The sequence below is a fragment of the Mercenaria mercenaria genome, chromosome 5 (genome assembly GCF_021730395.1).
Source record: "Mercenaria mercenaria strain notata chromosome 5, MADL_Memer_1, whole genome shotgun sequence".
Taxonomy (NCBI): Eukaryota; Metazoa; Mollusca; class Bivalvia; order Venerida; family Veneridae; genus Mercenaria; species Mercenaria mercenaria.
The window spans coordinates 57,093,961-57,118,668 of record NC_069365.1 but is presented as its reverse complement, the minus strand read 5'-3'; the positions used below and the strand labels follow the sequence as shown (position 1 = coordinate 57,118,668).

Sequence of the window (24,708 nt, the reverse complement as noted above, 5' to 3'; positions counted from 1 at the left end):
AGGTAAACATTCTCACTATTTTCATGAAGATCTCATGAAAAACATGGCCTCTAGAGAGGTCACAATGTTTTTCTATCTTTATACCTACGGGCCTAGTTTTGACCGCACGTGACCCAGTTTCGAAACTGACCTAGATATCATCAAGGTGAACATTCAGATCAATTTTCATGAAGATCCATTGAAAAATATGGCCTCTAGAGAGGTCAAAAGATTTTAATAATTTTAGACCTACTGACCTAGTTTTTGACCGCAGTTGACCCAGTTTCAAACTTGACCTAGATATCATCAAGATGAACATTCAGACCAACTTTCATACAGATCCCATGAAAAGTATGGCCTCTAGAGAGGTCACAAGGTTTTCCTATTTTTAGACCTACTGACCTAGTTTTTGACCGCACGTGACCCAGTTTCGAACTTGACCTAGATATCATCAAGGTGAACATTCTGACCAATTTTCATGAAGATCCATTGAGAAATATGGCCTCTAGAGAGGTCACAAGGTTTTTCTATTTTTAGATCTACTGACCTAGTTTTTGACCCCACATGACCCAGTTTCGAACTCGACCTAGATATCATCAAGGTGAACATTCTGACCAATATTCATGAAGATCTCGTGAAAAATATGGCCTCTAGAGAGGTCATAAGGTTTTTCTATTTTTAGATCTACTGACCTAGTTTTTAACCCCACGTGACCCAGTTTCGAACTTGACCTAGATATCATCAAGATGAACATTCTGACCAATTTTCATGAAGATCCATTGAGAAATATGGCCTCTAGAGAGGTCACAAGGTTTTTCTATTTTTAGACCTAATGACCTAGTTTTTGACCCTACGTGACCCAGTTTCGAACTTGACCTAGATATCATCAAGGTAAACATTCTGACCAATATTCATGAAGATCTCATGAAAAATATGGCCTCTAGAGAGGTCACAAGGTTTTTCTATTTTTAGACCTACTGACCTAGTTTTTGAACCCACGTGACCCAGTTTCGAACTTGACCTAGATATCATCAAGGTGAACATTCTGACCAATTTTCATGAAGCTCTTATGAAATATATGGCCTCTAGAGAGGTCACAAGGTTTTTCTATTTTTAGACCTACTGACCTAGTTTTTGATGGCACGTGACCCAGTTTCGAACTTGACCTAGATATCATCAAGATGAACATTCTGACCAACTTTCATAAAGATCCCATGAAAAATGTGACCTCTAGAGTGGTCACAAGCAAAAGTTTACGGACGCACGGACGGACGACGGACGACGGACACCGCGCGATCACAAAAGCTCACCTTGTCACTTTGTGACAGGTGAGCTAAAAAGCAACAAAAATTTGAATAATTACGCTCAATAGAAGCCAAAAAGGAAACCCCGACATTGCGTAATCACTTTGACAAAAACCAGTCCCAGTAATTTCATCTCAACCGGATAAATACGCAATTTTATGAAATACTACTCTTATTGCATCCATTTTCATTCTATTTTGAGCGAATAATTCCCTTTTTAACATGTTAATTTGCCTGTTTGGTAACAGGAATAGCCTAAGACTTAATGACAGACAAACCAAAGGCTTGCCAGAAAACACTGCTTGACAAATTCACATGGTAAAGTCATTAATTAATTGTTCAAAACTCTGCAAAATATCTTAAGTCAATATTGACTAACTGACCAATATTGACCAATCGACCTGTATTGACCACTTCAGGAAGTACTGACCAGGGCGGTTTTAACCGGTCAAAAAGAGGGGTTTTAACCATCCAACATTGGCTGACAAAGTACTTCTGACAATATAAGACCGATTACTGGTCATGAAGACAGCTTGCCAAAATAATACCCATTGTATGGTAAAGAGATGCTTTGAAATATTCATGGTTTATCAGAATTGTTTATAGGTAAAACAGGAAGAAGTTGCACACTTGTTTGTAAGCAATAACATCCTGAAATTACCAACAGATAATGCACTGTCAGAAAAAGATGCTTTACAATATACGATTGAGTACGCCGCTTGCATAATTCTTGTCAGAAACTTACTGAAAAGAAAAGATACAATACTGTCTGTTTCAACCAGTACTTCTAAGTCACTGACCTTCACCAAATAATCACAACTAAAAGTACATTTACAACAGATAATTCACAGCTTGCATTTGAAAATACAAAGTACATGCTAATCGTGTTGTATAAATACAGCAAGCAAACAGCTGTTACTATGTTATATATGCATTTTCAGTATCAAATAAATCCGGGATAATATTTATTCAATGCTAGGTTTAACATCCCATCGACACAAGTTCATGTCATTTTGGCGACGTTCCAGGTTTCATGGTGGAGGAAGACCCTAGGTGCCCCTCTACGCATTAATTCATAACGGGCGGGCAACTGGGCAGAACCATCAACCTCAAGTAAGCAAGCTAGATGGCTTCCTCACATGAAGAATTTCTACACCCCGAATGATACTTACGAGACAAATTTGTAGGTGTCTTTGTACATGTTTGAGGCCTCTGTGATCATGTGATCTTTCTCCATGGCGTAGCCACACTGAATGAAGCACAGGACAGACTCCAAGTACAGTACATACTTTGTCAGGCCAGGGTCCTGTAAAATAATGAGAGATTGTTTCATGCATTTAAATGACATATGAGGCAATTTTCTGCATTGGAATTGTTGGGTTTAACATTACATCAACACGACTAAAGGTCATACAGTGACTTTCTGGCTTTTGATGGTGGAGCGAGTTTCCCAGGTGCATCTAAAAATTTCGTGCACGTGCAGGCACCTGGGTAAAACCAATGACCTTCTGTAAGCCAGCTGGACGGCTCTACATGAAACAGTTCTACATCCTATGAGAGGTTCTGAACCAGACGCCATGACGGACAAATGATTCAAAGTCAGTATCTCTGACTACTCAACCACAGATGCCCCTCCACTGAAACTAACTAAAGGCACGTGTAAACTGAAAACATGATGCAAATAACTGCATCAACCTCTTGTCATGAATTTCTGACTTTCATCAATATATCGGACCAATACCTCATTTCTATCTGTACTGAACTGGAATAGCTCGCATAGCGGAATTTGACAGTGATTACTATCATTTCTTATTCAAGAGACAGTCTTAATCAGACGGTATGGAATCTGCTATCAGTCACAGTTTGAAAAGATGCATAGAAATCTAAGCAATAAATTCTGCACTACTTTTATTATCTATAATGTTTATTCTATAATACCTGGCCACCCCCACCCCCAAACCCTATCTCTGCCACCATAAAACCAAGTGATAATTATTATTACACTTAAAGGTAACAATTCAAATTCGTTATAATCCTCAGACATTTCTGTCACAGGGCGGTAAATGAAGTAAATATGGTAGAAGTGCAGAAGATGAAGGTAAAAAATTACTGTAACTTTTTGCTATGACCTGCCTCTTGTTCACGTTTTCTTAATTTATAAATTAAAGTAATTCATGAAATAACTACAGTAAAAGTCTGAATATATTTCAATATACAGAAGCTAACAACCATTGCTATATAATCAAGTATAAAGAAGCTAAAATGCATTACCATATCATCAGCTTGGTATTTGTACTTTTTTGCCTTCCTGTGATAATCATCTGCAGATAACAATCTGAAATATGCCACGTAATTATCAGACGAAGAACAACTTGTCAGCAAAATAGGTAACTTGTACCAGAACATTACTTCTGCTACTTTCTTTGAATGCATCGATAATCAGTCAGGAATCTACATTCTCAAGCCAGAAAAGTTGTTCATGACTTCAATCATTTAAATAATTGAGTAACTTGTGAAAACTTTACCCACCTCCCATCCCCTCCACCACCTTAAAAAAAAAAAAGACACTGAAAATATAGACATGAGATTATAATTAATGCACTACCTTCATGGGTATTCCTTGTTTGTTGATGTAGTAATACAAACCAAACTGTCAATTAATTTTTCTGTTTTAAGGTAGTGTAACCATAATGACACTCGGGGAATTTCCTTTGGTTTAAGTATTCCTTATTTGTTTTGGGATTAGCGCTATTTTTTCAACAGTATTTCAGTTTTGAAACAGTGGGCAGTTAAGCTAACCAGTGTTGCTGGATTCTATACCAGTACAAACCTGTTCTCTGCAAGTGTCAAGTTCCCCATTATGTACCCGAGGCGGAGGACAAATGATTTTAGACACAATGTCTTTTATCAAATCGCATGGTAAACAAATGCCTCAACCAGGGATCAAACTTACGATCCCACGATCCATAGATCTGCGCTCTCCCTATTGAGCTAAGTGGCCTGGCAATTAAGTATTCTGGCTAGGCAATTTGTAAGGCGATTTGGCATTCCTTGGAAGTAAATTTAACTCGGAGATACAGAAACTGCAAACATAAAATACATAATTTGCCAATTATATTATCCTTACAAGTCGGCTACCTTACTCAAAGGTAAATGACAACTTCCTCACCATAAAATATGGGAGGAGAAATGGCATCAGGCGTTATGCCACCTACAAGAATAAGTTGCTAAATGGCTCCTTTTTATAAAACAAATGTTGAGATCTTATTTAACAACACATGCAAGAGAATTTAAATGACTACCACATATTTATCAGCATTCGTTCTAAATGCTTTTTATTTCCACAGGCGCAGTAATTAATGCAAATTAATCCATTTTTGGTCCTAGCTAATTACATTTCAAATAGTGGTAAATGTTTCAGCAAAAAATTTCATATATTTTTTGCTGATAAAGAGTCCTTGAATTTTCGCAAGTCATAACTATCTCAAGATACTGTTTCTCACAAACAGTACATATCAGTTATAATTCTTAATACCATTTTTCAACTGTATCAGATATGTAACTGGGGGCAGTTAACTTAAGCAGACTGTTCCCATATTATGTACCAGTTCTAACCTGTTCTCAGCAAGTAATTGCTAACTTTTCTACATGAATAAGCGGTGAAGGACCAAATGACTTCTGACATAATGTATTTTATCAAATTGTCACAGAGAACACCTGGGGATAAAACTCGCAACCCCGTGATCTGTAGATCTGCCCTCTCCCTATTGAGCTAAGCAGACAGGCTCAAATGACATACACCTTTATCTTTTTAGATGCCCGAAAGAATGAAAACTTTCAAAGAATGTTTTATTCAACAGCAAGTAATTTTGTTACACTTACAAATTGAAGAAACTAACTTAAACTGCTGTTGAATTTTAGCGAATCAATGAAAATAACTAAAAGTTAGGCACATGTCTCCAAATCTAAAACTTTGCTAAGTGTATGCAGGACTTCCAATTTAACCTTTTGCCTGCTGGCGATAAGTGATTCTGCCTTTGCGACCAGCGCAAACTAAGATTAGCCTGCCCATCCCATGCTGATCATGGTATGCACTGTTCGCTGTTCAGTCAGTAAATTTTCAATGAACACCCCTTTAAATAATAAGTGGTACTGCCTAGATTGAATGATGGATCAGTCCATTTTAGAAATTCAGCAGGGTAAGGCTTAAACAAAATTCTTCAACTTGATATGTAAATTACTGTAACTTATTGACCTGAAATGATGCGTTACCAAATATATAAACAGAGATTGCCTTTAACTATGTTTATAATTAATGTGTTGGTGGAATTTTTTTTACCTTCAAAGAATACGAAATGTTAATGTGTAAAACAAGGTGACTAAAATAGATATTCATTTGTGCAAAAAAAGCAATGAAAATGAAGAAATATGACCTTAATTACCCCTATATCTGCATTCAATTAACTTTCTCTTACAGGGGGTTGTGGGGGGAGGGGAATGTCTGTCAAAAACCTTTAAAAGAATTCCTGATAAAAAAACCCACCCCCACCCTACCAAAAATGAAAGAAAGGCAAAAAGGCAATTTTTGTGTGTAAACACTGACATGAACAACAATTTCACTGCAGGGAACCAAACTCCCCTACTCTATATAAAACTGATCTGGCTTTACTACCTATAAAACATATAAGGCAATTTCTTGTGCAAATAGAAAAATAGTTCAAAATTAATAAGCATGCTTTATTCATTAGCGAAATTAAATTTTTCATAATAAAAATGCAATTTCTTATGCAAACTCAGTCGTGAAAAAAAATAGGTCTGCAGGGATCAAACTTGCAACATCTAGATTATTACTCTAAGGCACAGATTACTGAGCTAGCTTTATTCATTAACGATTGAAAAATTATTATCAATCTATACAAAAGCGAAAAAAATGACCTGACAGATATTGTCTTTTTATGAGATGGAGGACAGACAAAATCAATTGCACTAGACTATCATTATCAGTATATACTCACAGTAACTGATGTGAGATAATGTAGATCACAGATAATTTCCTCTATCTGCAGTGGGGAAAAATGAATTGTTTTGGATTTTTAGAACCTACCCGAGAAACATTATTTGATCCCCATTAAAACAGTATGCATTAATGTCTTTGTTTTGCCAATTAAGCCATCTTAAAAAAGATAAAACAGTGTCTTTATAGGTTTATATCACAAATCATATCAAGGTTTCGGAGTTTCCGAACACCAAGTAGCCCTTCACTTCTGTCTAGGACATGTTTAATGACTTTAACAGACTAAATGCAATCCAATTATATCCTTAACAATGCAATATGTTAACACGTAGTTACTCAATCTCTCAAAACAGCATTCTTTGCTGTGTCAATGCTGGTTCGGTTCCAAGACAAAAGTAATTTGTATATTATCAGCTTGCATATATTTAGTTGCTTTTTTCCTTCCTGTTAAGGTGGTGGGCTGGAAGGATTTTTTTAACCCTTATCATGCTGGACACAACTGATTCTGCCTTTGCGACCAGTGCAGATCATGATCATCCTGTACATCCATGCAGTCTGATCATGATCTACACTGTTTGCCATTCAGTCAGTATCTTTTTGGTCTGCACCCCTTTTAACAGTTAATGGTACTGGCCAAACTGAAAAATAGACAAGTTCATTATAGAAATTTAGCAGGGTAAGGGTTAAATTCTTGCTTGTTCTTACCTTTGCTCCTCCTCTTTATCGGACAGCATACTTCTATAAAATGGTGGATTATGAACAACAAAACCATTCTGGGAAGAGGTATCTAATGTTTCATATTTAACAACCTGAAATCAAACAGAAAACATGACTAAGTTTCCAAATTCAGAATAATTCATATATGAAATACAACGCCACTTTAGTCAGCTATTCAGCACAGAACAGACTCAAAATAAATATCATTATCTTCTTCTTACCAAGTACAAACCTTAACTTGAAAGACTTAACAAAATTTACTGCTCTGGAGAGATTTAAAAAGCTGGTATGGTCTGCCTTTGGCTGGAAAGAAACCATCTGCCTCTGTAGGGAAACACTCCACTGTACTGCCATTAATAAATCAGCCACATATATATTATTTGTTAATATTTTTTAACCAGAATGCTTTGCAACATATCAGACCATTTTGCATTTATAACTGCCACCATTTGGATAAGATTTTGCACTTAGAGAAAACTACATTCCTTCAATATTACAAGAGTTTGTGCTTTCATACTTCTGGTCATGCTGGTAGGATCTAATTCTTTATTTCACAAAGCAAAATTATACCATTTAGCAGTACACATTCAAAATATACTTGTAAGACCAAGATCTTAAGTTTTAAAATATATACCTGAAGTGGACAACTTCATTAAATCTATCAGACAGTTTTAAAAAATATTAGCAGATCTGATGCTGAATATATTGCGCAGGGATTTACTACTTAAATTATACATACACATGAAAAAGGAAAGAGCAACCCTTATATTAAGTGAAAAAGTATAGGTAGAATTTAACAAGACAAACTAGAGTTGTCACAGGAGTGATGAGTTATACCCCCACAATACGGCCTTGTCAAAGAAGTAAGCCAATGTCAAACTCGAACCTCAAAATCAGTTGTGGTCATCTGCTGGACATGATCAACCTCCTAGGCCCAAGCGCTCTAAAATAATCGTACGGGAACGGTTTTACTGTTCCGGGTCACTTTCATGATCCTAGGCCCAAGCGTCCTCAAGTTATCGTCTGGAAATTGCTGAACATGTTCCGGGTCACTGTGGCCTGTAACCTACTGACCTCAAAATCAATAGGGGCCATCTGCTGGTCATGACCAACCTCCCTATCAACTTTCATGATCCTAAGCCTAAGCGTTCTCAAGTTATCATCTGGAATCTGTTTAACTGTTACGGGTCATTGTGACCTTGACCTTTGACCTACTGACCTCAAAATCGAACTTGACCTGTAATTTATGTTACACCTGTGGACCATAATTTATGATCCTAGGCCCAAGCATTCTCAAGTTATCATCTGGAAACTGTTGAACTGTTCTGGGTCATTGTGACCTTGACCTTTGTCCTACTGACCTCAAAGTTAAACTTCTGCTGTATTTTATAATGTTACACCTGTGCACCAACAATTATCTAAATCTGACAAGCTGTCCAGAAAGGACCGACCGACAAGCTCACTCCTATATACCCCACAAGCTTTATTTTGTGGGGGTATAATAATGATTTTAACTATGAACTGTAAAAACATTAGTACTGTCCCTATTTACATCATTTTGGCAAAACATTTATCATCGTCTAAGTTTACATTAACTGATAAATTGGCATTTTTATTGACATACCTATTATATAAATAACCTATTCATTGCCTAGAGACTTGGGAATATGAAAACAGTATCATAAACTGTAAACACTTTCCAGTCAGGTTCAAGCAGTGCATTTAACTTCCAGTTGACGAGTGGGAATCTAGTAGCTTGGAATCGACAGAAGCCAGAATAATGGGAGGTGAAAATGCACTGTTCTAACTGCCAATATTTCAAATTCTGTGCATTTCAACTATAATTTGCAATTTCCTGTATACTTATCATGACAGATTCATACTTAAATTTCTCAGAGAAAAACATGTTCGTATTGCTTACCGGTGTCACAACTGCTGTAGACTTTGACCTATCATGTGGCCTGGATATAGCACCAGATGCAGGTCTCAGACCTTGACCGACATCCTCTAGAGTTCGAGCACGTTTCTGACTCCGATGGCCCTGTGAGCTTCTCTGGCTATGAGAACTACGTTGACTAACATTGCTGAGTGTACTATGCTGACTAGAGGCACTGCCATGTCGCTCCCGTTTCACGCTGATTTCAACTGGTTGCACTCTGCCAGATAAAACAGTTATCATCTGAATTTCACTTTAACAATAAACTTTGTTAATACTTCTACTTTATGAATACTTTCAGCTGATTGTACTTTCTTTTTCTAATTTTAAAATAAGTAATTGGATGTCCAGTATCTAAGGCTGTGTTGTTGTTTTTTTCTCTCTCTTTCTTCAACCTATGTTTCAGATAAGAATCTGAACTAAATACTCATGTAAAAATTTACCAGCGGTTAACATGTCAGACAAGTAGAAATATGCTTCATGAAATAAAATGACTTGAAAAACTGTCAAATTTGATCATAAAACCTGACAAGGTAATGTAAGGTTTCTTATCTAAATGCATAAAAAAACAAACTTACAGAAAAACTTACATTTTATGACCTTATCTTTTCAAAATTAAAGATAAGAAATTTATTGAATTAAAATTAAAACAGTTTGTGCCCTTAAATATTATGAAGAAACTCTTTTTTCATAAATGGAAAAATCTTACACAATTTGAAATAACCAAATACAGTAAATTCATATATATTTGCGGTGATCTTAATTTACCATTATTTTTTTATTGTCTAGCTTCCTGGTTATCAGACCACATCAAAGATATATTCCCTTTACTCTTGTATTTAACCTTAATACCCTGCTAAATTTCCAAAATGGACTGGTCCTTCATTCAATTTGGACAGTACCCATATATTATTTAAAGGGGTGTTCACTGAAAATCTTGGTCTGCACTGGCCGCAAAGGCAGAATTAATACTTGCCGCCGTTAAAAACTTGAAAAGCCCCCAAGAAACACCTATTTTCACCAAAGCCATGCAACATTTTGTTGCAAACAAAATTAAACATTATTATAGGCCTTTGTTTGAAATATAATTATCATCTGTTGGCATGACATTTTACTTTGGCCACATAAAAATATCTGTACTTTCTATTAAAGTTCATTGTTGTAATTAGAAGATATAATCCAGACAATTATTTATGTAGACAGTAGGAAAAACCAACAACTCAAAAAGTACATTTAGAAGTTCATTTTACATGTTTACTGTTTCACCTATTCAATGTTTAAGATACTTTTTCTCTTCGTATTTCCAGACACTCAACCTACCGCAGATTACCTAACAACTCTTGGCAGTAAAACCAATTATCATAGTGAATCTTTAAAAAGGCCATATCCATAAAATTTTTATGTAAAATTTTGAATCCCGTTGGTATGAAATTAACTTTTATTATCTGATCTAAATAAAGTGTTTGTCTCTAATTTGATCAATCAAATGACAAAAACTGATATCTTAATATGATCTATCTGCACATTAAAGGTAATGTTTTCAATGAGTGACTAGTTTGTTTGTCTTATACCTAACCTGTCTGTTATTAAGTACTGTTTACAGTATTGTAGTTATCATAGTTCATGGACTGCAGCCAGACTGTCAAGAGTAAACTATTTTTTTATTTATTTGGGTTTTACAGAGCACCAACACAGCATAGGTTATATGGTGCCAAACAGGACTACAAATTTTGGTTTCACATCTCATTTACATCAAAATAAAAACACGAGGTATGGAATCAAAATTTGCATACCTACTGGAATCACAGAGTTACTGCAAAACCAAGTGTTAAGACCCTATTAGTCACCTCTTACAATCATGCAAGGGTAAGGCAGTGGTTCCAATTCTTTTCATACACAGATCGTCCCAGAACCACATGGGGCCAAGAGTAAACTAAATCCTAAAGACAAGTTATAACTTCAGTTTGAATACCTTTTCGGTATGCTTTTGTTTATTTTATTTTGGGTTTAGCACTGTTTCTAAACAGCATTTCAGTTGGGATAAACAGAGGGCAGTTTAACCTCACCAGTGCTCCTGGATTAACCTGTGTTCTTGTCAAGTAAGTACCAACTTCTCCACAGGAATCAGAGGTGGAGGATGAATATGTCTTTTATCAATTATCACAGAGAACTTATGCCTCCCCCAAGGATCTAACTCACAGCCCCGCATTCCGTAGATCCGACTCTCCCTACTGAGCTAGGCGCGCAGACTTTTATGTAGGCAGTTAGTCAACGTCAAAAGTGATGTTTGTGTACGTGACAATGATTTCAGTCATTATTTTTCATAAGCATGTTTGATGTTTGAAAGTGGAAAAAGGACTAGGACAGAGACCACAAATATTTTTATAACAAGAGCACCGCCTTGCGGGTGCTGACGCTCATCTGATTTTTTTTAGTGTAATAGAAATATTGTCCTACCCATGATTTTCTAAGTCTAAAAAGGGCCATCATTCTTGCAAAAAGCATGGTAGAGTTATGTTTCTTGATGATACAGTGTCACTTATGATGGTGAAAAACTGTTGCAAGTTTTAAGCAATAGCTTTGATAGTTTATGAGAAAAGTTGACTTAAACATAATACTCAACCAAGAAAATGATTTTCTAAGTCCAAAAGGGGCAATAATTATTGCAAAAAGCAGGATGGAGTTATGTTGCTTGCTGTACAGGGTCTAGCTTATGAATGGTGAACAAGTGTTGCAAGTTTCAAAGCAATAGCTTGATAGTTTTAAGAGAAAAGTTGACCTAAACATAAAACTTAAAACCAAGAATCTGAATATTTTTCTAAGTCCAAAAGGGGCCATAAATCTTGCAAAAGCAGACGGAGTTATGTTTCTTGCTGTACAGGGTCAAACTTATGATGGTAACAAGTGTTGCAAGTTTTAAAGCAATAGCTTTGATAGTTTAGGATTAAAGCTGACCTAAATAAATAAAAATTAACCAAGAAAAAACTGATTTTCTAAAGTCCAAAAGGGGCAATAAATCTTGCAAAAAGCAAGATGGAGTTATGTTTCTTGATGTACAGGTCAGTTATGATGGTGAACAAGTATTCCAAGTTTCAAAGCAATAGCTTTGATAGTTTAGGAGAAAAGTTGACCTAAACATAAAACTTAACCAAGAAATCTGATATTTTCTAAGTACAAAAGGGGCCATAAATCTTTCAAAAAGCAAGATGGAGTTATGTTTCTTGCTATACAGGGTCAGCTTATGATGGTGAACAAGTTTCCAAGTTTCAAAGCAATAGCTTTGATATTTAGGAGAAAAGCTGACCTAACATAAAACTTAACCAGGCAACGCCGACGCAGACGCCGACGCCGACGCCGACAACCGCTCAAGTGATGACAATAACTCATCATTTTTTTTCAAAAAATCAGATGAGCTAAAAATTAAGTTATGAACCTGTTAATACGTCTTCTGCTAATAAATTTTCTCTTTTCTCCTAAGGTATGGCCTCAATATTTGTTGAAAAAAAAAAAAAATTCTAATCTCAATACTACCAGAAACAAGAGGGCCATGATGGCCCTATATCGCTCACCTGATATCATTGCACCTGAGGACAAGAAGGTCCTCAGAAAAAGTATCTAAGTCCAAAGGACAGGAACAACAAAGGAAAGAAATTTAACCAAAAAGAAAAACAAAATTCTTACAAGGTACAGATATGTCAAAATACACCTAAAAATTGGAGGTACCATCCATGTTGTACCACAGAAAAGTGGTCTCGGTTTTTCCCTATGGCCAATAATAAAAAAGTTGCTAAAAATAGGCTATTTATAGTAACGTAAAAGGGAAGTAATTCAAAGAAAATTATTGTAAGTTAACAAACGAAGGATCTGCCAAATAAATCTGTTGACATAAATGAAATTTCAGATCAGTATCTTCATTAGTTACGGAGATATACCCATTTTAATTTGAAATAAAGGGAGGTAATTTGACATGAAATCAGTCCATAGTTATCTACCCTGATTGGCTCAGTCCAACTAATGACAATAATGAAATTTCAAATAAGTCCTGTAAGTACTTACTGATATAAATCCATTTTGACTACAATCAGGGGATATAAAATAACTCTGGAAACTATGATTGGATCTGATTTGTCATGGAATCCTAGATTTATTGTTGTTGAAGATATTTTGGAAGTTTGTATCAAATAAAACCATAAATGAAGTCTCTATATGGCTGCAAAAGCCAAAATAGCCAATTTTGGACATTTATGGGGCCATTACTCTGGAACCCATGATGGAATCTGGCCAGTTTAAGAAAGGAACCAAGATCTTGTGGTGATACAAGTTGTGTGCAAGTTTGGTTAAAATCAAATCATAAATGAAGTTGCTATTGTGCAGACAAGGTCAAAATAGCTAATTTTGGCCCTTTCAGGGGCCATAACTCTGGAACCCATTAGGGGATCTGGCCAGTTCAACAAAGGAACTGAGATCTTATGGCAACATAAGTTTTGTGCAAGTCTGATTAAATTCAAGTCATAAATGAAGCTGCTATTGTGCAGACAAAGGGAAACAGCTAATTCTGGTCCTTTCAGGGGCCATAACTCTGGAACCCATAATGGAATCTGGCCAGTTCAAGAAAGAAACCAAGATCTTATAGTGATACAAGTTGTGTGCGAGTTTGGTAAAAATCAAATCATAAATAAAGCTGCTATTGTGCAGACAAGGTCAAAATAGCTGATTTTGGCCCTTTCAGGGGCCATAACTCTGGAACCCATAACGGGATCTGGCCAGTTCAAGAAAGGAACCAAGATCTTATGGTGATACAAGTTGTGTGCGAGTTTGGTAAAAATCAAATCATAAATAAAGCTGTTATTGTGCAGACAAGGTCATAATAGCTAATTTTGACCCTTTCAGGGGCCATAACTCTGGAACCCATAATGAGATATGGCCAGTTCAAGAAAGGAACCATGATCTTATGGTGATACAAGTTGTGTGCAAGTTTGGTTAAAATAAAATCATAAATGAAACCGCTATCGTGCAGACAAGAAATTGTTGACGGACGCACGGATGGACTCACGACGGACGACAGACGAAGGGTGATCACAAAAGCTCACCTTGTCACTATGTGACAGGTGAGTTAAAAAAAGTTTATGTGAAGTGTCTACGATCAATAAATGCGACACTAAACTTTAATTAGCCAGTTTTTTGCTATTTCCACTTCAAATTCCCAATTCCTTAATCTGTTTAAAGAAAAGCATTTTGCTGTAAAAACTGCAGAATAACTGTCAATGTTGTGAGAACAAATCACTTTGCACTCAAATTTCATTCTGTGTTTGTTTCTTGTCAGATTAAGTTGGATTTATTTTTTTCATCCACCGTTTTCCAGGATATGCAAGATCCACATTATGATTTGTACATAAAGGTCTCTGTTGGTGGTACCAGGACCTGTTTTATCTTTATTACTGTCATATAGCAATCCATCAACAGTAAGATTTTAAAGCTTTCTTACGTCAAAAATATAGAGAATACGCTTCCAAAACTAATACATTTGAAACTACCCAACTAATCATGATTTTTTGAATATTTAAAAACATTCTGTTTTGCCACTCCTTAAGCTATGGCATGGTGTATTCAATTAATGATACAGTCTAATATTTGACCTTTAGCCTGCTGGCAGCAAATGTTTTTGCCTTAGCAACCAGTGCAGACTAATAAGATCAGCCACCTGATCATGGTCTGCACTGTTTGCTATTCAGTCTGTAAATTTTCAGTGAACACCCCTTCAAATAATAAATAGTACTGCCCAAATTGAATGACAGACCAGTCCATTTTAGAAATTTAGCATGGTAAAGGTTAAAGAGAAATCTACATTAAAACTTGCTATGGAAAAATAATCAATCATTTAAACACAATGACTCAATCTAAGTCATATTGCAACTTTCCAGCTTTAAAGGTGGATAATCAGATTTTGGCTAAGTAACGGATTTGTTTTAAACTTTAACATCTGATCATTTACACTCATTTATGTTCAGTTAGCGCTTAATACAAGTTAGGTTTTCACTGGAGATATTTTTAATAATTGGTTTTCCTATTGCAGTTGCCCAACCAAGATCGAGTTATTTTATCATAAGTATAAATGTGATAAACATACTTTACCTATGAAAATGTATAACTAACCGATATATTGTATTATATTCGTAAAATAACTGCATTAACAATTACATATATAGATTGAATTCATAAGAAATGCAAGTTTGAAAAATTATTATTACCTCCCTTTGCCTATCTTGGTTGCGCAACCAAGATAGAATGGAAAAAATGAAATTCAGAAGCTACATGCATTTTAAAACCAACCTTTTGATTCAGATTGTTAAATATTTGGTATATTTATCCAATGCGAATGTAAAACTCGGAATTATATGGAAATAAAAAGAAATGCCAAGCCTTTTAAATATTTTCATATTAAAGGGGAGTAATTACAATTTTTTATGAAAATCAATAAAGTATACATTTCTAACAGGGACCTAACTCTAAGTAATGGGTATTTTTGTTTCTTAAATAAATCTCTAACAGAATATACAAAAAGTAAAAAATGTCACTAAATTTTGCTTAAATGTGATTGACCACCTTTAACTGAGGTAGACTCTTGACAATCTGTCAGACATTATTTTGCCTTTTGGTCTGCACTGGGTGCAAAGGCAGAATCACTTGCCGTTAGCAGGCTAAAAGTTAACTGTTTATATGACTTAAAACCAAGAACAATCCAACAGCAACTCAATGAAATTCTGAAGTAAGTAGCAAATGATGATGATCCTAGATGAATTAACATGACATATTAGTACTAGAGTAAAGTGATTCTTGGCTAGAGTCCAGTGTATCTACTTGCAGAAGCTATTAATAACCTGCTGATGCTTTATTTCCATTTTTTCATGACAAACATATATTTTACAGCTTTAATCCTTACCCTGCTAAATTTCTATAATGAACTTGTCCATCTCTCAATTCGGACAGTACCATTAACTGTTAAAAGGGGTGCATTCCAAAAAGATACTGACTGACTGGTGAACAACTTAGGTCATGATCAGACTGCATTGATGTGCACGGATGTGCAGGCTGATCATGATCTGCACTGGTCGCAAAGCCAGAATCAATCATGTCCAGCATGACAAGGGTTAATGACTATGCTGAGTTAAATAATAGATGACTAACAAACACAAACACTCTTGTTTCGGAATCACTGTTCCTCTTGTGATAAAAGTTTCGACTGATCATCCTAAAAACCACTGTCTTCAACTAAAGACCCTGATATTGATCTAAATTCCATGTACATGTACTTTAGCCATTATTTATATATGAATTATTTTAATTACACCAAATTAAGAAAGTCAAATCTGAAACCAAATAAACAAGCAAATTCGATGAATTGGAATCCCCCACCGAAAGGGTCAGAGTTGAGGAACGGCAAAAAAATATATCCAGGAAAAAGTTAAGAATGTTACCAAGAAGCAAATAATTTCATTAGTCAAAATCAAATTAAAAGAAAATGAATGGTTTGTTTGGATGGGGGGTGGGGGCTGGGGTGAGGATACAACAGTTTACATGTTGATTATAAATATTGATAGAAAACGAAAAATGAAAATGGTGGGGGGGTGAGTAGGTGACCAAGGTAAGGTGGTGACCAGGTGTAGGTACACAACATCACATGTTTATAATAAATGTTCATGGAAAAGAATGAAAGAAGTTTAATGAAATTCTTCCAATTGGTTGGTTTGTTATGTACAGATCTGTGGATTTTTAAACAATTAAAGGGCAATAACTATATGGAAAATTGACCAATCGAAAAAAAAACTTGAAGGGCATCGTCACAGTATCTTGGTTCATGTCTATTTCAAGTTTGATGAAATTCTACCTGCTAGTTACTGAGAAATGGCTACAGACGGACATTTTTCATTAAATCAAGGGCAATAACTCTGACGGAAATTGACCTATAAAAAAAAAAAACTTGACGGGCATCAGCACAGTATCTTGGTTCATGTCTATTTCAAATCTGATGAAATTCTACCTGTTAGTTACTGAGAAATGGCTGCAGACGGACATTTTTTATTAAATCAAGGGCAATAACTCTGAGGGAAATTGACCAATCAAAAAAAAAACTTGACGGGCATCATCGCAGTATGTTGGTTCATGTTTATTTCAAGTTTTATGAAATTCTACCAAATAGTTACTGAGAAATGGCTGCGGACGGACGGACGGACTGATGGACGGACAACGCCATTTCAATACCCCCCTCCCGATTTCATCGGCGGGGGATAATAAAAGCAATTAGAATAATAAAATGCATTGGAATAATTATGCACTGCAAGTTTTAAGGCATTTTCTTCACAATCTATGCTGTATCTACCAAACTAGAGAAATTAATTATTCTAGCTTCTCTCTTTATTAAGAAATTCCTAGATACAGAGACATTTCAAGTTCTTTGTACTGAATAACTTGTATTTACTGTTAATAGATGAAAACATTTTAGACAGAAAATAAAGCTTAAAACTAGCAATGTCACTAGTAAGTGACAAAATTTAATGCCCACAACACAGAGGGCCCTGATCTGTGACATATAGGTCAAGAGTTAGGGATACGGCCCCTGTCTGTGACCTTGACCTTTGAGGTACTCAACATATGACCTTGACCTATGATACATCACATCATCCCAAAAAATTAAGTGTGAACTTTCATCAGACTCTGTTGAACTGTTTAAAAATTATACCTGGGAGAATGCAGTTTTTCATAAAGATAAAATAGTAAAAGACAACAGTGCCATTACTTTTTGCTTAAAGACTAATATAAATCTATCAAATATTCAGATTTTGAAGCTCTTGCACAAAATGATTGCATGTTTTGTTTATTTTTCATTTACTGTCATTAGTTTTCTTCTCAATTCTAGAAATTTCAATTAATAAAAAATTTGCACATTTCATGCCATAACGAATTAAGAAAATCAACGAGTAATATGTTTTATGTAATGGAAATCCACGCCATCATTTGACATGTCATTTGTTTTCTCAAACAAAATCAATACATCCAGCAAATAATGAAATCAGAATATTACCCATCTAGTATCCACGTTAAAATTCGCACCAGATCAGTAGCCTGAGGACAATTATAGTATTTAAACGTGATTGCTTTCTTTGTTTGTTAGTGTTGGGTTGAGCGCCGTTTTTCAACAGTATACCAATTGTGCAGCGGCTGCCTGTTAACCTCACAAGTGATCTCGGATTCTGTACCAGTACTAACCTGTTATCCAGGAGTAACATAAAACTTCTCCATATGAATCAGAGCTAGAGGACAAATGATTTCAGACACAATTTTTATCACATTGTGTCACGGAGAACAAACCCCTCACCAAGGGATCAAGAAACAGCATTCCGAGATCATTTTCCTTCATTTGCGTAATGTATTTTCTGACCATTCAAAAATTCTATACTGTATTATTTTTATTCTGCACGTTATATTTTAAAAAAGAACTTTTTATTTTTCTATACCTATGCTATGATTGTTTTTACACAACATTGATATCTTTGTTGTATATCTTGTATTCCTGATAGATATCATTTATCAAGTTATGACAGGTTTTATATGATAATCAGGCCAGTTTTTAAGTTTTATATACATTCCATGTAACTGCTCTGTGAAAACTAGGTTTTTTACCTAAATAACAGATAAATTTTATCTGACATACTCTGATTTACTCAAGCAAAGAGTACTGAATTTTTAAACTGATTACAAACTCAAAACAGGCAAGTTCAATCAGCTGATGGCATTTATACATTAACTTCATTACCTTTGTGCAAATACCACTTTCTTCTTTCATCTCTTTCACATGGTGTATTTTTTTTGTTTCTTCTGTATGTATATATCTCTTTATGCTAATGTTGAACTTATGTAAAAGTTTTCCTTTATGAATGCTATCATTTTCTATCATGATACAGCGACAAAATAAGGAATGAATATTTCTCCTACCAGTGAAATTCAAGGAATTTTCTATATAAAGAACTGGTTTCTTTTAACACTCGCTTGAATTTTTTTCTTTTACTTAAAGAGGTCACTGAACACGGAATCTTTTCATTTTCCTGGTCTAACAGTCATGACAGTTGAGAACTTAAGAAAAATTTTCAGAATCTTCCACTTTGTAATATAACTACCTATCTTCAGCAAGCCAGACAAAATCTAATTACTTGATGGCAATTATATATCTGAAACATAACAAGAGCTGTCCGGAAGACAGCACGCTAGACTTTTCTCAGTGCCTGACTCTGAATTAGAGCTTTGCCAGTAAAAGGGGCATAAAACTGTCAAAATTCTAATCAGAGTTATGGGGATTGGTCTTATGGTGTAGCCTTTGATAGTAAATAACTATTTTATGTGTCAAGTCAATAGCTTTGATAGTAACAGAGATACTGGACGTTATATAAAACTTTAACCAAAAAATTCTAAGTTAACAAGAGCTGTCTCCATAGGATGACATATGCCCCCGATGGCACTTTGAATGAGTAGTTATGGCCAATGTTAGAGTTTAGGACCTTTCACCTACGGAGCTGGGTCTTGCGCGTGACACGTCGTCTTACTGTGTCACACATTCATGTGTAGTTATTTTAAAATCCATGCATGAATGGCAAAGATATGGACCGGACACGCCCATCAATGCACTATCATGAAAAATGACCTTTAACGTCAAAGTGTGACATTGACCTTTGAGCTACGGACCTGGGTCTTGCGCGCGACACGTCGTCTTACTGTGGTACACATTCATGCCAAGTTATTTGAAAATCCATCCATGGTTGACAAAGATATGGACTGGACACACCCATCAATGCACTATCCTTTAAAGTCTAAGTGTGACCTTGACCTTTGAGCTAAGGACCTGGGTCTTGCGCGCGACACGTCGTCTTACTGTGGTACACATTCATGCCAAGTTATTTGAAAATCTATCCATCGATGACAAAGATATGGACCGGACACGCCCATCAATGCACTATCCTTTAATGTCTAAGTGTGACCTTGACCTTTGAGCTATGGACCTGGGTCTTGCGCGCGACACGTCGTCTTACTGTGGTACACATTCATGCCAAGTTATTTGAAAATCCATCCATCGATGACAAAGATATGGACCGGACACGAAAATTGCGGACAGACTGACAGACTGACAGACCGACAGACTGACAGACCGACAGACCGACGGACCGACAGACGGACAGACGGTTCAAAAACTATATGCCTCCCTTCGGGGGCATAAAAAGGGACATAAATCTGTCAAAATTCAAATCGGAGTTACGGGAATTGTTTCTCCTGGTGTAGACTGTAATAGTAAATAACTATTTCAAGTTTCAAGTCAAAAGCTTTGATAGTAACAGAGATATTTGACTTTATCAAAAACTTTAACCAAAAAATTCTAAGTTAAAAAGGGGCATAAAACTGTCAAAATTCAATCAGAGTTATGGGGATTTTTTCTCCTGGTGTAGACTTTGATAGTATATAACTATTTTAAGTTTTAAGTCAATAGCTCTGATAGTAACAGAGATATTGGACTTTATCAAAAACTTTAACCAACGGCGGTGCCGACGCTGGGGCGAGTGCAATAGCTCTACATTTTCTTCAAAAAGTCAAGCTAAAAACTATCTGTTTTACTCTCTTCAAATACTTACTCTTTCACTATATCTGAAGCCGGTGTATTTGCAGGTGACTTAGACAAAGTTTTCCGTCTCTTAGAGTCATCATCTCTTGTAGTATTAAGTTTGCGTTTCTTTTTCTCCAAAGGAGACTGACTGAAAGACGAATGATTTGATGTAGATAATGAATCGTGAACGGACTCGGCATGCTTTGAGTCTTCAATCTCACTACCACTTGCGTCACTATCCGAATCACTGACATTATCCGATAAGTTGTCACTTTTTACCGGCTCTCGGACCGGTAGAGCATCAAAATCAGGAACATCCTGACTTTCATGGCTTTTAGGAATTTGCTTTTTAGTCACGTTTAGGTTTGATATACTTTCCTTTTCTGGCACATATTTTTTATCACTTAAATCAATATCTGGTATACTATTTGCACTTAATTTTGAGGCAGTCGATTTAGATATTTTATCCTTCGAAGTGTCAATGTGCACTTTCTTGGATCTGATATCACTAGGAGAAGAGTATTTGGCACTTGTCAGCTTTTTATGGTGCTTACCACTTAAATGCTCCTTCGGCTTAAGGAAATTGGGGCTATGCCTATCAACACAAAGGACACTGTCTAACAAATTAAGATCTATTTTTACTAACACTGACGGTTTTCCTTTCACACATGATAAATTTCCATCCACTGGAATTGGGTTTTTTGTAGACACGGCGAGACCTGCCCGTATTAAATCCTCTTCCATAGAATTAATTTTGTGCATATTAGTAACACTCCGAATAGGTGACAAGGGCTTCTCATCTGGGAAAGAGTGGAGCATATCATCTATGGGATCTGTGAAACTACGAGCGCACACTCGCGATGTTACTTTCTTTTTATCACAGTCTTTACTAGGGAAATTTGATGATGCAATTTCCCGTTTTAATTTCACAGAATCTTTTTCTTTGAGTAGTTTATCTCTTTTACTTTCTTTCCGTTTTACTGAACACAATGAATTATCTAACGGCGTATATTTTTGACTTAATTTTAAGTTTGTTGGAAGAGGTTTTTGTGGCGAACTTAAAGCACTATCAGAAGACCTGTTCACAACATCTATTTCACTTTCCGACTCAGAATCTGAAGAATCTATTCTTTCAACAGACACTATATTTAGTTTCTTTTTCCGAGGTCGCCGACCTTTACTGTTAGTAACATCCATACCCGGTTTAGAAGGCAAATTATTGCAGTCTTTATGTTTAACACGTTCAACAGTTTTAGTGTGATTTGACAAATCATTAGCATATTTTGATGGCGTTAAAACTTTCTCAGCTGCTTTAGGAGTATGATACTGCAATGGCGATATGACTGCTGGTAATGGCGATTTTATGGGCGGGGCTAGTGGAGATTTGATAGGAGACAGGATCTGCTTAGGTTCTATAGGAGCAGGCGGCGAGAACTCATCAGCTGACATAGGTTTGGACAAAACGTCCTGATCAACAGACGGCGGATTTTCATCTGATATCAGGTCAGAACCTCTCTTCATGGTATCCTCTTCAAAATGATCTGGATCAGATTTATTCGAGGCCGGTGCTTCACAGGACGGTGGCTTTGATGCCATATTTATCAACTTTTGAGGCTGCTGCAGAAATGCACCAAGATTCCATTTTTTGGACTAAAAATAAACAATATATTTCTTTTAGTAAACAGATCCACTTAATTCTTATTCTAACGCGACCAGCTAATAACCTACATGTATATAATGGTAGAGCAAAATCTATCTCGGGTTATTCTGCAATAAACTGACCTTGAACTATGCTGCCCGCGCAGTTGTAATTTATGTTCGATGAAAATACTCCTCTGAATCTCGTCTAATGTTATTTGAAGTAAGTCAAGTTAGAATCGAAATAATAAGTATCTAAATAAGGTTTATCATATGTTCTTATGCTTAAAAATATATCACTCAGGCCTTCCGCCCTCGTGATATATTCATATGCATAAAACTCCAACTCGGGTTATTCTACGATAAACCTAATTTTGCTATTATTTCTTAAATATATATTTTTGCTTTAATATGATTTATCATTCTACACTGCTGGCTTTATTTATTAGATTTTTTATACTTCTTTGGTGTAAGAAAACATATATCTCTCTCAGTCATTGACAATAACTGAGTCAATGTTTTGAGAAATTCCATGAACCTAGGCTCAACCTTGGTTGATATTATTCCCAACATGTTAACAATATTGTTGTTCCACTAACAGTAAAAGATATTCATTTATATAATCCAAACCCTTTAGAACAATACTAACCGCAGGCGAGGGTGAAGTGCCCAAATTATCTGCATTGTTTGGGGTTCCCTGTGGGGTCCTCTGATGGGGCTCATCGTCCGAGACATCTTTATCCGACTCGCTGTCCGAGCCATTATCACTCTCACTCTCTGAGCCGCTACTGGAACTTTCACTGCTCGAACACGATTGCCCCATTCTGAAAATACAAATTATATACACTCAATTACTTAATAAAACATTTCTTTCCACTAAATACAGTCTTGTCAGCACTGATTCTTCATAAAATACATGTAAAACTGTCAAGAAACAAAACTACTATAGTATCAGATGGATTACACTGCTATATACCTCAAAGACAATTTTACAACACAATGTCTTTTATTTGTATTTAAGTTCATTCACTGTTGCAGGTGTCATACTTTTCTAAAAACGGATGATGCTGAAGGATGAGTATGTCAATTTAGATTTTTTTTTTTTTTGGGGGGGGGGGGGGGGGGAGGGGGGTTTAGTGCATGTGCTACAGGTGACAATTTAATTTAATCAAAAAGCTTTCTTCATTCTTTAACAAGCTAATAAATACCAAGTTACTGACTTCTAATCTTACTAAAAATAGCAACTATGACATGTTTATATATTAACAAAAATTCCATATTCAATCTTCGGCCAAATAGGTTGGCATGTTTAATACTTCACAATAGAAGCTTCGCTAAAGATCTTTCAGTGCATGTTTACCATTTAACTAATCAATTTACATTTAAACCGGTTCGCAAGTGCATTTTATTAGCTCAAATACCATGCAAGGGGTATAAATCATTTTCTTTATAAACATTAATCATATTTTCAAATGTCAAAACAGTCATATGTTAAAAGATATCAAATATGTAATCAGAATAGATCACATTGCAAAATTGAGTGTCAGGTAAAAAACAGTATCTTAATAATGAATGCCTTTTCTGTACCATTTTCTTTCCTTGTAGATTTTAAATGAGCACATACATATGCATTAACCAAAATTATTTCAAAATGTAAGGAAGACTTCACTAAAATTCCTCCATTTTATGGGGTCATGTCTAAAACCTCATGTAAAAAGACAATATTTTAATGGTAAAATTAATAACTTGATTTGATTTTGTTGGGGTTTAACGTTGCACTGACACAATTGTAGGACATGGTGACTTTCCAGCTTTGATGGTGGAGGAAGACCCCCAGGTACCCCTCTGTGCATTATTTCATAACGAGCGGGCACCTGGGCAGAACCACCGACCTTCCGTAAGCCAGCTGGATGGCTTCCTCACATGAAGAATTAAACACCCCGAGTGAGGCTCAAACCCACATTGGCGAGGGGCAAGTGATTTGATGTCAGAGACCTTAACCACTCGTCCACGGAGGTCTCTATTAATAACTTGAAGTCAGAAAGGACAAATTATTTTGTTCTCTATTTTTAAACTATCTGGTTCCAACTCCAGGAGTATATCATCATGTTTGTACTTGCAGGTGGTTCAGAGATAATGATTGTCTGATAATGTGAGCAGGAAGACAGTTCCGATCCAGATACTGATAACATGGAATCTAAGGACTGATAAAGTTTTAAAGTACATGTAATAATGATGATGACAACAATGACAAAATGACAAAGATGACTGATAATAACACAAGAGGTTCAAATGGGTCAATGTCGTTCACCTGAGGAGGTTCACCACCATTAGAAGGTATGGTAAACATCCACTAACAAGTTCATTAAAGTTATTAAAAGGGTATTTTATTTTGCTGTGCCAAGCGGAACCCTTTGGACAAACTTTGGGGAGGACCATATAAGAATGCTACAGACAAAGTTTGGTGAAGATCCAT

At 35.8% G+C, this 24,708-nt stretch overlaps 1 protein-coding gene across 2 annotated transcripts in view; it reads right to left on the bottom strand.

Moving 5' to 3' along the window:
- LOC123557315 (AF4/FMR2 family member 4-like) overlaps positions 1-24,708 on the bottom strand; it is a 132,608-nt gene that overhangs the window by 26,976 nt on the left and 80,924 nt on the right. For both annotated transcript variants that reach the window (XM_045348726.2, XM_045348727.2), the window contains exons 10-15: positions 22,882-23,056; positions 20,623-22,244; positions 8,936-9,170; positions 7,003-7,106; positions 3,555-3,618; positions 2,456-2,589 (exon numbers count right to left, since the gene is read on the bottom strand). In XM_045348726.2, the coding sequence (XP_045204661.2) occupies positions 2,456-2,589; positions 3,555-3,618; positions 7,003-7,106; positions 8,936-9,170; positions 20,623-22,244; positions 22,882-23,056 (2,334 nt within the window). The remainder of the gene's footprint in view (positions 1-2,455; positions 2,590-3,554; positions 3,619-7,002; positions 7,107-8,935; positions 9,171-20,622; positions 22,245-22,881; positions 23,057-24,708) is intronic.